Source organism: Oppia nitens, unplaced genomic scaffold (assembly GCF_028296485.1).
Source record: "Oppia nitens isolate AA-2021 unplaced genomic scaffold, nextdenovo-longstitch-racon4-pilon3 scaffold6_pilon_pilon_pilon, whole genome shotgun sequence".
Taxonomy (NCBI): Eukaryota; Metazoa; Arthropoda; class Arachnida; order Sarcoptiformes; family Oppiidae; genus Oppia; species Oppia nitens.
In genome coordinates, this window is record NW_026533250.1 from 2,827,613 (window position 1) to 2,845,118 (window position 17,506).

Consider the following 17,506-nt stretch of genomic DNA (forward strand, 5'->3'; position numbering starts at 1 on the left):
TACATTCGACATATTTGTATAATAATTAATAAAAAAAGTCTACTTTAATTTAATAATTAATTTAAAATACGTACTATAAATATCATGTATAATACAATATTTGATTGCAAATTATATCAATAGTTAACAATAAATAATTAAATTAAAGGAACAATTGTTTTAAAATAATTCCCAGTATTTAGTTTTGTCGACTAGTTTTAAAAAATAATAATAATATTAATGAAATATCGATACATAACTTATATGAAGTTTGAGATCAAACCAGACATAAAACTATAAACGCGAGAGTATTCTGAATAAAATGACAATTAATATGATTTTATTTTTATTAATTTTTTGCTGAAGGAGTTGTTTAATGTGTCTCATGTCGTGACAAACTCTCAGCCATTTAATGTCATAACACTTGAGTTGATTATTCGTTTTTTATTATCTTATTATTATCTCTGACATCACCTGCACCGACAGTAAGAGCAGATGCACTACTTTTGACGACAATATTTGCCGAACTGTTGGATGCATTAGAAGCAGGTGTTGGGCTTTTGCTCATCTTATTGTCAGAAGTAGAGCTCAGTGTTTGCGATCCATTTAAGCCATTAGTGGTTGTGTTCTGTTGGCAAACCCTGTGATGATTTTCCCAATCCTTGTGCTGACAGAATGAGCCACAATATCGGGCAGAATTACATCCACTGCACGTTTCACTTGCTTTTCGGCCACAATTCCAACAGTTCTGACAATTAAAACATAAAATACCAATTATTACTAATTTATATAATTAAGACATCAATTATATAACAAACTTCAGTTGAGTCGTCCTGTCGTGTAATTGCTGACAATGCCTCATCAGCCGCTTGTCTTCGGGCATCAGACACTAGTTTCTCCATTTTTATCCGTTCGGTGGCAACTAATTCACTGGCTTTGGTCTCAGCGGCGGAAACAGCTTTCTGTAATTCAACCACTGCTTGACGTTTGACTTCATTAACGGCTTCCTCTTAATTATAAATATTTATTTTCAACTATTATTTAATAAAAAAAATCAAATAACTTTATAATTACCCAATTGTTTGTGAGAGTTGGGAACCCGTCTAATATCAGCGATTCTATCCATTTCAGAAATGGCTGTCTTTGGAAAGTGATTTGAAACTATGCCATCAATTCTTTGTTTTTTGATGTCATGAAAATCGTGTGAATGTGAAGAATGATTTGACACATCCAAAGTATTGTAATGTCTTCCCCGCAGTGCTGGGACTGACCAGTGATTATAATCGGTGTTTCGGGAATCACTTCTGTGCTGAAGAATACTAAGAGCTCTCTTTGTTTTCTCTACCATTCCAAGGATACAGTTAAGCATCTTTTAAATTAAATGTTTAAAAAAGATAATTCTGTTAATTATTTCAATTTTTCTAGTATTATATAACAAATTGATAATTATATATTACAGTATTAATGTATCTAACAATATAATCTATAATACAGTATCTATTTATCATAATTGAATAATAATCATATAAACTAAAATTTTATATACAGTGTTTATATTTTTCCACTCCTCTTCCATATCCCTATCCTCACTATACTCCCGGTGCATCTGAGAATACATTCCAGCCACTGGTCGATAGTCTCTTTCATATGAAAATCTATCATTTGAATGATCGCCTGAAACGTGCAATGAATGGTTTCTACCATTTATTGCATTTTCTCTGTTATTATTGTTATTATGATAGAGAGCGGGTGCGCTGGAACTGGTGGTCTCATCATATATACTACGACTAGAAGTTGATAGGTGTGAGTGTAGTATAGACGGGTTGGTTATGTGATGACTGTGATGATGACCACTAGTGTGTAACAAAAGTGGTGCCAAACCGGCTGGACTCAAACGTGTGCCTATTGTTGGGCTTATTATGGACTGATGCCTTTTAGGTGGGGGCGGACCTGACTCTCTATCAGCTGCCGATTCATTAAATCCGTTTTCTTTTATTAATCTATCAAAAAAATTACAAAAGAATTAAAAGATTTGCATTATTTAATAATTTATACAGATTAGTTATCTTATTATAATGCCTTAATTTATTATTTGTTTATCAATTTTAATTAAACTTAATTTATGACAAAATAATTAATTTTATAACCATTTTTATTTGATTTGCTTTGACATATTAATAAATACAGTAAAAAAAGATATTTTAAGCATTTAATACAATAATATATTTTAGTATTTTTAATACAAAGAGATAATTATCGATTGTTTTATAAACTGTATAATATTGATATAATTTATATTAAATTGATGTCGATATTTGCATATAAATTATTTGATAACAAATGTTGTATTTCAAACATATTGTAACTTTTAACTCAAACTCTGACCTATACATTGAATAAAAGCAAAGCTTATGTGAATTGCTTTAAAAGCTCTTATTATGTAATAATATGTTAGTTATATAGAAATGTAATGTTTTTAACAATGAGTTGCAATCATTGAAATCGTCAAATGACTTACATGTCAGGCGATTGCCGTCTTTTGTTGGTTTGATTATCTTTTTGTGTATCATTTCGTTGAAATATCTCAAACGGCTCTCCAGCCGATAGTGCAGTCAATTGAGCGCTTGAGTCGAGAATCAATGACTCGTGTTCTCGCAGATACTGTGAGGGATTAGTTTTAGCCACACGTGCGAAGTGCACGATCTCTGTCTGAAGGATTGGCAGATGAAGCTTAAGAAAAGGTATGACATATGGCCTCAAAGGATAGTTTGTTATCTCTTGGATTTTCTGATGAAACTCTTCTGTACTAATCGTCCCATTCTGTCATTTATATCAGTTATTAAATTATATTTTAAATTAACAAAATATTTACGTCAATTGATTATTTTTATCAATTATTAATAATAAACTACACTAAAAAACTATTCATATAAGTTTTTAAATAATGATAATTGCAAAAAATGTATAATAATGTCTTTATATCATACAATAAATATAGTTATTTGTTTTCACACTTATTATTTAAATACTTAATTAAAATAAATTGTTAATTAATACTTTTCTGTGTATACTGTATGATATATTTATAATATACATTTAAGTGTTATTAATTAAAGTTTAATTAAATTTTATATAAAATGAACTCCAATAAAATTTTCTTATTAATTTTCAAATAATGTTTAAAATATATTATTTTATGATATTTTATAATATTAAGAATTTTTTATATACTAATTGTTGGCATATTATATAAATGTGTTTAACATAACACTATTTGAATGTTTGCATTCAATAAGTTTTTAAATGTTAAAAATATTGAAGATATTATAAAGGCTCGAACTCTGAACCCTCCTATCAAGAGAGCGAATACCTACTAAATGTTTTTGTTTTGTTGACAATAATTGTCTAAATTTTTACTGAGTAATAGTAAAAGGGTTTTAAATTTATTAAAAATATATTATAACTAACCTAATCATTCTACAATAAATCTATATTGTTAATTTTGCGGTATTTTGTTATTTATAATATATTATATTGAATATATTATAGTTCAACAGGTAACATAAATTTTATTATAAATTAGTAAACTTATTAAATACTGTATAATAAATAATAGTTTTATATTTATTCTTATATATAAAGTGAATTATGTTACAATTATAATTTTAAATGACAAATACAATATATGAATAGTAAATAATTACTTACAATGAGTGCAAATATCAATTGTTTTACACGATCTCCCACTTCATGTGATATTTCATTAGCAAATTGATAGAGAGTTGTCAAAAATCTTTTTAATTTAGTAATTTGTCGAACATTTGAATCACTTTGGTTTAAATGTGAACGTGAGGTCATGTTAGTAGCACTGGGAGGTGATGGAGAGTCGGATGAATTGCTAGTAATATGACTATTATTTGATGGCGAATGACTTCCTCCATTCACAGAAGCTATAAAATTATAATTATATTAATCTAAACAATTTGTTTTTATAATTTCATTATTACTATTATAATATATATATAAATTTACAATTTTTAGTCGATAATCCACTATTAGGAAAATTATTATTAATTTGGATTATGGAGGGTTGGGGTGGGGGTGGCGTTGAGGTTGATTTTTGACTAATCTTGACTTCCGATGGAGACGTTGGCATTAGATTTGAAGTGAAAGCAATAGAGCGGACCAGATCTGTATACACAAGAGGCCAATTGAAAAACCATTTATCAAATTATTTTACAAATATTTTTCAATCAAATGTTTAACCTTTTTTCCAAACAGGCATTTCTCTGTATAAATTCATTACACAGTAGTTATAATACTTATTACACAACAGCTCTATTCAATGTTTTACAAAACTTAAAATATATATATATCTATTGTATAAATATATAAATTAGTAATATATTTAACACATAAAAAAGTATAACAAGTAAACATAAAAAACAACCAGTAAATTAAATATTATTGCAAATAACTAAAACTTAATTTAATTATATTCAAAATTTAATTATTTTTGTTGATTAGAACTATAGGATTACAAAAAAAGTTGCTTTCAATATGATTCAAATTGTTTTCGACAATTTGCAATTGCATAGATAAGCGCATGCTTTATGTCGAAAGCAAAAATTGCTATCAAAAACATTTTAAATATCGAAACATTCAAATAATACACAAAACTATATTAGAAATATTGCATTTATGTGAAAATATCACACTTCATATGTAAAGTAATCTTAAAACTAATACATACACAGCATTTGCCAATAGAGAGGCAACTTATGTAAGACAGGTATGTTCTCAACGATATGTAATATATATATATATATATATAGAAAATTGTTTGTATAAAAACTTATAACTCTCTCTCTCTCTCTCTCTCTCTCTCTCTCTCTCTCTCTCTCTCTCTCTCTCTCTCTCTCTCTCTCTCTGATAACACATACTCTAACATATATTTATACTCATTAATATACACATTGATATATATATATATATTGTATATAATGTATATATAAACAGAGACTCAAACATATGTGACACAATCATGTGAAGGTAACCACATGTCAACTAAACAATGCACTCTTGGGTCGATCTGATGAATAAATGAGATGTCGCACACCATCTAATGCCACATATTATATCAATAACACATACACATACACATACACATACACATACACATACACATACACATACACATACACATACACATACACATACACATACACATACACATACACATACACATACACATACACATACACATACACATACACATACACATACACATACACATACACATACACATACACATACACATACACATACACATACACATACACATACACATACACATACACATACACATACACATACACATACACATACACATACACATACACATACACATACACATACACATACACATACACATACACATACACATACACATACACATACACATACACATACACATCAATTGAATTCTGAACACTTAAACATTTGCTATAAAAATTACTTCATATATATATATAATATATATATATATATATATATATATTATTATGAATATTACTAAATTTAGTGATATTCATAACAATATTATTACTATAAAATATTTTGAGAGAATTATTACAATTTTATTCAACAATTTTTCAAGTATTCAAATAATAATATTTATGGCAATTCTTTAAATTACATACAACAGAGAGAAGTGTGTGAAAAATTGTGATAACAGACACATAAAAATATTATTTAGATATACACTAATAGCAAGTTATTTATTTTTTTAAAAATATAAATATTACTGCTATCACATTTAATTATTTCACATTTTACTATATTAAAAAAAAATATTTTATCTATATCATTCAACAAAACAAAATAAATTGTTTTTTAGAAAAAGATTATAAATAATAAAAATGCACAATAAAAATGTTTATACAGATAGTTTAATATAAGCAAATATGAAACAGTTGTCTCTAAAATACATATACAATGGCTTAATGTTATAACATATAAGTATAGTAAAAAATGTCTTTTTTTTTATCTTATATATAAATGTTTTTATATAAAAAATATAATTAGAGAAGATATATATATATATATATATATATATATATATAATATCTTGTGGTTTGTGCAGTTTTATAGCACATGTCTATAACAGTGTATTATATGTTATTTTGTTTGCAAATAAAAAAATAGTTTCCGAAGATTTGAATCGTCGATAAATTGAGTAAAGTTTGTGTGAATTTAATTGCAATGATGTCGGGAACACAAACAGGTGTATCACTACTATTGACAACCAGTGAGAACTTCTCAATAAGTTTTGAGACTACCGTTTCTATTCATTACTATTTTTTTATATAAACTATAATAATAGTCAATATTAGAAATTAAATATATATATATATATATATAATATACTGTAGATGAAGCAAATATGAGTTAAATATAAGCTAGGTTATTCATTAATTAATTGTTTTATTGATTAATTCAAAAATCTAATTTGATTATTAAATTCTAATAAGTTATATTTAAATTATTTTTCAAAAACAAGATATAATAATATATAATATTATAATTTATATGTTTGCCTATCGTTTACAGCCGTCAGTACAGCAACCGTGGACTCAGAAAAAATAGAGCAAAAAGTAAATGCATTTTTGTTTATTAAAAAAACACTTTTTTGTTGGCAAACACTGACTTATATATATATATATATTATAAATTTTTATTTTCATTACAACTATTTTAATAAAAAAATATTATAATCAAACAAACAGCACAAAGCAAGACATCTGTGGCTTACTATATATACATAGTATGTCATGTGTTGCAAACTGTGGATAATATTTTTCCGTATATATATGTATTCCCTTATATACTGGAATAACAAATAAAAACGACAATTTGTTTTGTGAAAAATTAAATATGCATTTTTTTAGATCAAACCCGCATTTATTAGTAAAATAGCCAGTATTATATAAAAATAAATAAAAAAAGCCCACATTATGACTAATCAAACACTTTTGCAAAAAAAAATATTATAATTTGCCTGAAAAGTAATCTAATATTATTTAGTAATGAGATATCACATTTACGTATGTTAACACAAACAAACAAATCTGTTATATGTTATTTGTCTATTGAATCTTTATTACATATGTTTAATACTTACATTACTAAATTTAAATAAATGCATAAAATTATAAGATCCTAACATTATTTATATGAATGCATTATTTTTAGTTTATAGAAAATAGCTATCTTTTTAAACTTGTCTTATAATGCAATCAATGATTAGTATAATATCAATACATATCATTATAATTAAATCTGAATAATATATTTTTTATTTAGTCTATTATTTTTTTGTATTAAAATACAAATTAATATAAATAATAAAATAGGAAGGGAATAGAAAATTTTTAAAACCTTGTGATTAATTTTTAGTTTGCTATTTTAAATGATTATCTATTGATAAAGTTAATAATAATACAGTATTTTTGTGTTAAGTAAGTAAGTGAGTTGTGTATGTGTTTCTCTATGTGTTAAATGTTAATCTATAAATACGGTACCTGTATATTCATTTATGATATATAACATATAAATGATAAACTTTACTAATATCTGGTATATTATACATAATTTATAATTGTGTATAAAGTTACACATGTATTGAGCACCTGTTAAAACACATTTGTTTAAATTGTCTAAACTCTTCCCAATGATTATAACAAAATTTAATCACTTATTGTCAATAATTTTTATTTTAGATCTAAAATATGCGCCAATATTTTATTACTGACAGCACCTGGACTTTACATATCTGTCTAAGACTCATGTGATCAGTGTTTGTGTCATTTCTTGTAAACGACTTATCGTTGCGTCACAAAACACATTAAAGAAAACACATTTGTTTTAATAATTACAACAAAATGTGTTTTTTAATATAACAAAAATATGTTTACTGTGAGCTATAAGTTAACATTGGATATAACACTGTAAGCTTACACCTGTGCTAATCAAATGTTATAATTTTGTATACATTTGGACCTTATTATACATTATGTTCCTATTGTAGTCAACTGTAACTGTATTAACACAATCTGTATAAATACAATAAATTTTAATTGCATTACAAATTGTAAATAAGTCCTGAGATATCAAAACAACATCTGAAATATCAATTCAATTATTTTATAACACTATTTGCTAATAGTTTTTTTGCTAAATTGTTATAAATTCTTTCAAAGACTGCATATTCTTTGATATTATTATTATTTTATCAAATATTTATACACATTTCAAAAAACAACAGAATTTAATACAATATTATACTATTATACATAAAAATTAAAATACAAATATTGTCTATTAATATTGAATATATTTACGCTAATTTATATATATATATATAAATACCTAATATAATGTATTAACTAATGATGTTTTGAAACAAAAACCACTATCAAAGCAATTCTCAATGATTTTAATGGCAATCACTTTCACACAATCATAACATAAGTTTGTTTAAAACATATTTGCAAAATGCAAGTGATGTATGAGTTATGCAAAATAAGTGAGAGTAACACACATTTATTTTTTACGCCAATCTGTCGCACGACTCTCAGCTGTTTTGTCTATCATTGGCTACGAGTCAACACTTCCAGAGACCAGAAGTATTGAGAAATACTATTTTTGCTGTAATTTACAAAATCTAAACCATTATTACATCCGTTAAAATCAATTCAAATCATTTATTCCAAATCAGAATAATTTAATTTATTTTATAAATCAATTCATTAATCTATGAATTAAACACTTAAAATATATAAAAAATTAAAATTTTAGTTTTAAATTTTATTAATAGTTTTAAAAAATGTCATAAATATCTGATATAGAAATTAATATTAAATTTCAATTTATTTTATTCTAATATATTCTGTTTGTGATATTTTTTATTTATGACTCACTATAAATCAATTAATTAATTACTAATTTTAATTATATTGATTTCATTCTAGAAATGCAAAGTAAATTCAATATAATATATATGAAAATAAAAGTTATAGACATTATTAATAAAAAAAATATTAATTTAAGTTAATACTGTAAAAATTTAATTAAATATTGGTATATAAAATATACTGAGTTTATAGCTATGGGGCACTTGTATTAAAAACGATTCACAAGTTATCCATAAGAGTTGACTGTCTATGAAAGGCATTGGCATTTGATGTGTTAAAAACAGATTTCATATTTTGATGTCTGTGTAGAACAATAGGCAGTCATTGGTTTTTGTCAAACACAGTCGTCAAAGCACAGGGAGGCTGTGTTAAAGTTCGGGCCATTTAAGAGCCAGTATATAAATATATATATATATATATATGTGTGTGTGTGTGTGTGTGTGTGTGTGAGAGAGAGAGAGAGAGAGAGAGAGAGAGAGAGAGAGAGAGAGATGGCTGTCATCTCAAGAAGCAAAGCGTGATTATGAAGGCTAAGCAATGCTAATATCGAGTCCTAAAACTGCAAACGATATGCTTTTGACAGCTCCCGACTCCCAATCATTTTATGCCTTTTCCCACACAAACAACTATTACCTAACTATAATAACACGAGTTTGCTATACTTAACTATTATTGAACTTTATTTTACCCCGTTTTGTACCTTTAGATCATAACATATGACAAATACACCTGATTTTGTTTGAGTCAAAATTATTTATTTTTTGTAAATTTTGTTTTTTTATCACTTGATAAGAGATTATATATTACTATATTAAACTATAAACAATATTTATTAATTCATATATTGTAATAATTTAATGATATATTTTATACAATTAATTAAATATTAATTTTTAAAGAAAATATTGTATACTAATGTAAAATATTACTTACATGTTTGAAATGATAACGAAATATTTATAATATTTTATAAAAACTTTTTACAATAATTTTTTATAATTTACTGTTTTTGAAAATTTACAATTTTTACAAAATGATTACATAAATCATTGCTTAATTTATAAGTTTTCATAGATGTAAAACATAATTATTATATATTTATTTTTATTATTATAACATTATTTTATAAAAAAGATGATACTATTACTATAATTTATTTATCCGATAGAATACTGTGTTTGTATGACTGAATGTTTCATATAACACGTGCTGAGTGTCTTCACTGTTTGAGCACTGGTAGGCATCTGTTTCATATGTGTTAAGCACTGGTACCCTCATCTCAATCTCAAAGCACTCCTCACACGCAACTCATTCAATGCATTTAATCGATTTGCGAGCACTGTTAGAGAATAGGGACAGACCTTTCATAGACTGCTAGTACAGTACTTCCCAATATTAATAGTATAGTACACTGTATACTGTATTATATTATATGTCTTATGCAATGAAAGCCCAATAACGGTGTTATACTTATACTACTCTTTTATCACAAATATACCGATATCTATGCACCGGATTTTTTCACATTCAATATCATGTTTTACATCATTCAATGATATATTAGTCTTTAAATTCTCTTTATAAACAGATATTTTAAAATTATTTTAAACATATTGTAAATATTATAAAAATTCCTAATGTCAATAAACTGCTTATAATTAAAATTACTAATTTTATATTTCATATATAAATAGTGCAACTATTTTCATTTTTCTAAAAATGTTAAGCTTCCAAAATTTAAATTTTTAACTATAATTTTATTAAATTATTGTTTTAGATATATTTAAAAATGATTAATTAAAATATCATATCACACACATTATTAGTTTTTATTGAAATTAAAATATTAACATTTTTAATAAAATAATAATATATGTTTATAAATTAGTTTTATAGCATTATATTTTATTATATATTTAATATGATATTAAAAGATGAGTTTATAAAACAAATAATCATATTTTATGAAATTATAGTTGAAAATAATGTAAAGTAATATAAATTATATAATAAATACCTTTAGATGTATCTCCACTTCTCAGACCAGAGTCTTGAATCGGAATTAAATTATAGTTTACTTTATGTGATGTTATTAGAGGTACTGATAAAACCATTTTTGATAAATAATTATTTAAATAAATAAATTTGATAAGTGTATGGCACAAAAATAATAAATATTTTTTATTTGAATAATAAAAAAAATTATTAATTAAATTTCTTTTTTAACACAATTTTTGATTAATATTTTGTAACTAAGTTTAAAGTAAATATAAATTTAGTTAAATATATGAGATTATCTGCCAAAACGTTAGCTGAGAATCTGTTCAGAGATTATAAGTGAATAAACATTTGTTTTAATAGTGGACTAGAGTTATGTTATTATTATTACAAACTCTTAGCAATAGTTTGGACTAAATGCAAAATAATTGATATCCTTAAGCAAAATGTTTGATTTGATACAAACTATTTCATGTGGTCTTACAGCTCAAAGGTCGGCCTCTCTATGTATGTGTGGGGGTATGAGTTGTGGTGTCGGCCCTTATATGTGGATATAATATATATAAATATCATATAAAAATATGTTGTGTTGTGTCTGTATAAGCAACGACCGGTCGAAACAAACTTAAAACTCCAGATGTAATGTTAGGTTCGCTCACTCAATGCATATGTTATAATAGAAATATAGAGTTTGTGTGGCTGTGTGTCCACACCTGCGAGACAGCTGTGTCGGTGCTGTCGGTGCTCTCTCACTATGTACTGTGATGTGCCAGTGCTCTGGCTATGACTGTTCATACGCCTTGTGCTTACCGTTTGCTCACTCACTGGACGCCACTTTTAACGTACTTTCAATTTTGTCGTTTACTATACAATTCAATTGATATTATGAATGAATGTGTGTAGCCGTTCATTGGCATCACTGGCAGTCATCTATGGGTTTGTAGACCTCTGCATATCAACACAATTGGCGACAATCGCTGGCATTATGTCATACATTACAAGACAATCGCATTAATGTATTACACAATAGTTTGTTTCAATCTTAAGAAATGCATTGAAATATATTTCAATAAACTTTTACTTTTTTTTTTAAAAATAATATATTTTATTTTTAAACATTTTCTCTATTTGTATTAAATATCACCACATTTTACTTGTCTGTATTTTCAAAATTCATAATATAGTATAAAAATAAAACTAGTTATGTATTTTAATATTTATCCAACATTTTTATAATAGTATTCGCAAATATATTGAGTTATTTAAGTAAATATTACCAATAGTTTATTGTAAAAATAATGAACAATTTTAATTTATAAATTAAAAAAATGGTTTCAGTTTTGTTACTAAAAGATAACATTTATAATTAATGATAAATAAATTTAATCTGAATATAATTTAACTTGAGATAATGTTTTTAAAATGTTATAATTCATAATAAAATTTGGTGTTTTAATTTTTATTATTCAAATAATTGTTGGTTATCTTAAAATTTACATATTATCTATATATAGCAAAATTTTGTGATAAAAGATATGTTGAATGGTATACATTTAGTTTTTTTGTAACACAAAAAATTTCAAATTTAAAGCAACATAACTTTCAGTAAATAAATTAGTTATATAATAAAGGAGTTTCTGAATCGAGTTTAAGTCAAGCATCTAATAGATATTTACCATATGGTATGCATATGGTTATAGTCAACACAAAATTAGGATATGTTTCAATTTTTTACAAACATTTTTTTGTGCTAATCCATCGAAAAAAAATGTTTAATAACTCTTATAAAACTGAACACAAGATATTAATTATCTGTAAATTTTATTAAAATTAAATTACACTAAATAGTAAAATTAGTGTTTGTAAAAGTGTTGTGTACTTTTTTTTATATAAAAACACATAGTTTTTTAAAAAATAATATACATTTTATTTAATAATTACAAATAATCTATCAAAAAATTATATTCATTATACATTGATAGTAATTGCAACTATTAAATATCTGAACATAATTTAATACAACAACAAAAATTTTAAAATGTTTTGCAAATGTTATGCGTTTTTATGCATTTTATAAAGATATTTATCCGAAGGGTTGAATCGGCAGATGCGTTGCCGTCGTGTCAGATGCCGGCTCCGGGAGTTCATTGACTGTCGCATCGTATGAACAGTTTGTAAGATCCAGAGGTGACAAACAAACAGTGCAGACGCTCTTCACTCCCGAAATAGTACTCAACAGCAAAACACTTGTCGTTTTTATTAATGTTTAATCCAAACAAATGTTTTACTTTTTTGTGTTATATAATTACTTTTGAATTATTGATCAAAATAATTATAAATTAGTAACAGTAACTATGTTTAAATTAGTTTATGTTATATATTACTAATTCAAGATAAATGTTTTGCACAACAAATAATTAATTTTTTTGTGTATATAAAGCATTTGAAAAAATATATATAATTAATGATTATATAGTATGTCATATGTGACACAATGCAGATATTTATGGTTAATTGAGTCAATAATTCAAATTTACATTCAATGGATGCAATATATCACGATTAAAGTGTTGCTCTAAGTCTATGCTCTATCACTACATAACACACATACACTGGTTTTATATGAGTTTCATAATATAAATTACAATTTAAAAATACATTTATTATAGATTAATATTATTGAATATTACCTATTTTTATTTTATATTTACAAATACATATATTTAATAAAAATTAATATTTTTATTCAAAATTTTATTTAAAATGCAGATAATTTCTGAATAATTACATTTAATTTTAATTTAAACAACTTAAATTAAAATAAGTTTAAAAAATAAATTATTTTCTATATAAAAATTCTATTGTATTATATATTAATTAGTTTTGTAATTTATTAAATGATTATTGAGTAAAGATTATATATATACTAAAACAATAAAATAGACAATTAAAAGTTGTTATAATTGCTAATTAAACATAGTTTGCTGTGATTATATTAATAATTTAATAAATGTTAAACAAATACCTTAATTATTTAAATATAAAAAACAAAACAAAAATTGGATACAATTATCAATTTCAAGACCTCATCGCTTGTGTCCAACACATCCAACATATCTTTTTTTGGATGCAATACATCCAACACATCACTTGTTCTAATAGTCAATGGTTTGGTCACAGATGTTCACTAATTTTCTGTTTTCTTTCAGATCTTGTGTCTTATGTGTTGTATTAGACGTTTGCTATTAGTAAGGAAACAGCTGTTGGACCTAACATTGCTTTCAAAGGGCGATATTAGTACCATATATACCACATGGAGCACATTGGTTGGTCTAATATACAACACACACACACACACACACATACATACATATATACATATACAATATATATATAGCAATGGTTGTCCATTAAAAACAAGTGCAACTGTGACCAAAACGTAAACGCTATATTGAACACAGTATCGGTATGATAAAGCACTGGTAGAGTATGATAGAGCACTGGTAATACAAAATTTCTATTTCTGTTTCAATTCATGCAAACACTAACTCTATGCCAAACGCACACAATTTAATTGCATCACAATCTTTGCTTTTTTGATATATTACCACTTCTTAACACTACTACCACTACTATAACACAACATAACACTAGAGAAAACTCTTTATTATTGAATAATTTGGCCATAAATGTGATGCCAATCCTTCCGATTATTATTTGCTCCTTTCATCCGAAACTATAATTTTTGTTGTTTTGATTGATAAATATTTATTATTAATGTATTTGAAAATTGTTTGTATAAACTCAAGTTTAAGTATACATAAACCTTACAAAATTATTTTTGTTACAAACTTTTAATAAATTAATTTAAAAATATACAGAAATTGTTTTTCTTATAATTTAAGTGAAATAATAACTTGAAAATATAAGATTAGAAAATCTAAATATATGTATATTATTTAATAATAAAATATACAACAATTTAGAAAGTATATCACTTATGCAATAACATTGATATAAAAGTATTTTATAGGATTTGCAGTGATATCAAAATTAAAATTAAAAATGCAAAATCGTTAATTAAATAAAATTTTTCGATTGGCAATGCTATCTGGCATTGCAAAATGATTAAATTTATAATAATTAATTATAAGTTATTATTAAAAATAAATTTATATAATATAAGTTATTAATCAGGGTTAAGTAAGGGGGTAGGGGGAAGGCCAAAATACCCCCCTAAGATCCAGATTTTGGGATTTTACCCCCCAGACTTTTTGACCAGATAGAAAAAATTGTCGCTTAAAACGAGGAGAAATGATGAGAAACGGTGCCGAAGGCGCAGAAATTTATTTTAAGTTTATAAAAATTTTAATTTTAGTTGATACTATTTTAATAAGTGTATTTATGTTTTTAAAATTTATACGAATCTAATTATTGATTAAAAAAATAAGTAAAATAGTTAAAATAACGTTAAAACTCATGTAAAAATAACATTAATTTAATTAAAATATTAAACTAAAAAATTAAAAATTACTTATTTGTTGAAAAGAGTAATCATATTACAATTTAAATAAAAGTTTAAGATAATTTAAGAAGTTAGTATAACAATAAATACTTATATTATAAAGTTTTTATTAATAGTTTTTAGTTTTTATTAATAATTTTTAGTTTTTATTAATAATTTTTAGTTTTTATTAATAATTTTTAGTTTTTATTCATAATTTTTAGTTTTTATTCATAATTTTTAGTTTTTATTCATAATTTTTAGTTTTTATTAATAATTTTTAGTTTTAAATAAAAAATTTGAAAAAATTTTCAATTTTATAATTAATATAATTAAAACTATAACAAAAATTGAGTTAAATAATTAGTATTCAGTCAATATTTGTATAAAAATAACATTTAAAAATAAAAATATATACCTATAAACTATAAACATTAATTATTATTTAAAAAATTAATTATGTTAAAAGTTAAAAATTATTAAAATATTAAAAATAACTCATAGTGTATCATTAATGCATTTATCAACTATTTTTAAATTTTAAATACATTATTTTATTTTTTGTTAAAATTTAAGTTTTTATTAATTTTTAATTTTTTTATATTTTGTGAATATTTACCTATTTTCCGGGGAATTTATACGGGAACTTATGAGAACTTTATGGAATTTACATGGGAATATTCGTGAATTTAAGGAATTTTTATGGAATTTTCTCTTGACCCCCCTTTAATTTTGGATTTTTGAAAAATTGCCGTTTAAAATGCAATAAAATCTATACCCCCAATTTGTAAATTTCACCCAGCCTACCCCCCCCCCTAAAATCCAAAACCTTGCTTAACCCTGTTATTAATATTATTTAATTTTTAATGAATTTAAATAGTTTTTAGTAATACATTGAAATATAACAGATACTTATGTATTGACACATTTGTTTCTATAAATTAATTTATAATAAATATATATTTTTTACGAGTCGATGGATTCAATAAAATACTAATTTTATTTATATTTGTTATTTACTTACATTAAGATGAGTATAATTAATTTTTAAAATTTTGTGCATTTATTATTAAAAAATTATTTGATTATAACAATCAATTTATTAATTATACCGTTATTTGATACAATATTAAGTAATAAATAAATAAAAATAAATTATTTTTATAAAATACACGATTTGTAAATAATTTATATTAATTATTATTAGTTTGTAATTAGTTATACATAATAAAAAATTAATTGATTTTTACATTTAAAGTGAACTTTTAGATACTAATGTATGCGAAAATAATTTTTTTTTTTTGGATAAATGTTTAATGTTTTCTATTTATTTTAAAAATTATTAGAAATCATTAACTACAGTATATTTGCAATTTGTTCAAAATATTCTACAAAATTTGTTTGTTTATATAAAATGAAAAAAGTATATAAAAAATTTAATTATTTCTATTTTTAAAAATAAAACAATATGTTATTCAGTTTTAATAATTTTTTATGAAAACTATATAAATTTTTTAAATAATTTTCTATAAAAATTATAATATGCAGTATAATGGTAAAGTTATTTATAACATAAGTAATTACTAAATTTATTAAATATGTCGATCTAAAAATATATATTTATAATCGTAATAATCAATAAATTTCATCAATTGTAGAGACAAGTACTGTAATACTGAATTCGTTAATCTTTTATTATATAAGTAGCCATTGTTTTATACTTGTGTTGTATATATAAAGCCCTTAAAACTTGTCTTTTCTATACCTGAGGAAGCGTCAGGTGATGCCTTTCCCCTATCAAACATGTATAAGCAAAATATTTGTAACTCCAACTACAATAAAATGCGTCAAAAAGATATTATTTTGAAACCTAAGAGAGTGGCCACATATGATAATCATCAATAAGTTCCCATACAATGTAATGCCATAATACCATTATTTTGATAAACAAAGCAATATTTACAATTTATACATTTTTAATGAACACATTTTATTATTTATAGTTTTCATTAATATTTTTAAAACTTGAAGATATTACTTGTGTAGATAA

The 17,506-nt window shown here is 24.0% G+C and overlaps 1 protein-coding gene across 1 annotated transcript; it reads right to left on the bottom strand.

Moving 5' to 3' along the window:
* Positions 1-342: 342 nt before the first annotated feature.
* LOC128962036 (protein CBFA2T1-like) lies at positions 343-4,296 on the bottom strand. Its single transcript, XM_054308354.1, has 8 exons — positions 4,246-4,296; positions 4,012-4,170; positions 3,688-3,929; positions 2,498-2,799; positions 1,526-1,979; positions 1,054-1,348; positions 798-988; positions 343-727 (listed from the first exon to the last, which is right to left on the bottom strand). Exons 1-8 carry the CDS (start codon positions 4,280-4,282, stop codon positions 413-415), a joined length of 1,995 nt encoding a protein of 664 aa, XP_054164329.1. The 5' UTR covers positions 4,283-4,296; the 3' UTR covers positions 343-412.
* Between the last annotated feature and the right edge of the window lie 13,210 nt (positions 4,297-17,506).

Bases quoted from the DNA above. Each gene is read 5' to 3' on its own strand.
- LOC128962036 (XM_054308354.1), bottom strand. From the start codon at position 4,282: ATGAATTTATACAGAGAAATGCCTGTTTGGAAAAAAG. The intron at 4,171-4,245 runs GTTAAACATTTG...TTGTGTATACAG, and splicing joins AATGCCTGTTTGGAAAAAAG to ATCTGGTCCGCTCTATTGCT. The intron at 1,349-1,525 runs GTATATAAAATT...TTAATTTAAAAG, and splicing joins AGTGGAAAAATATAAACACT to ATGCTTAACTGTATCCTTGG.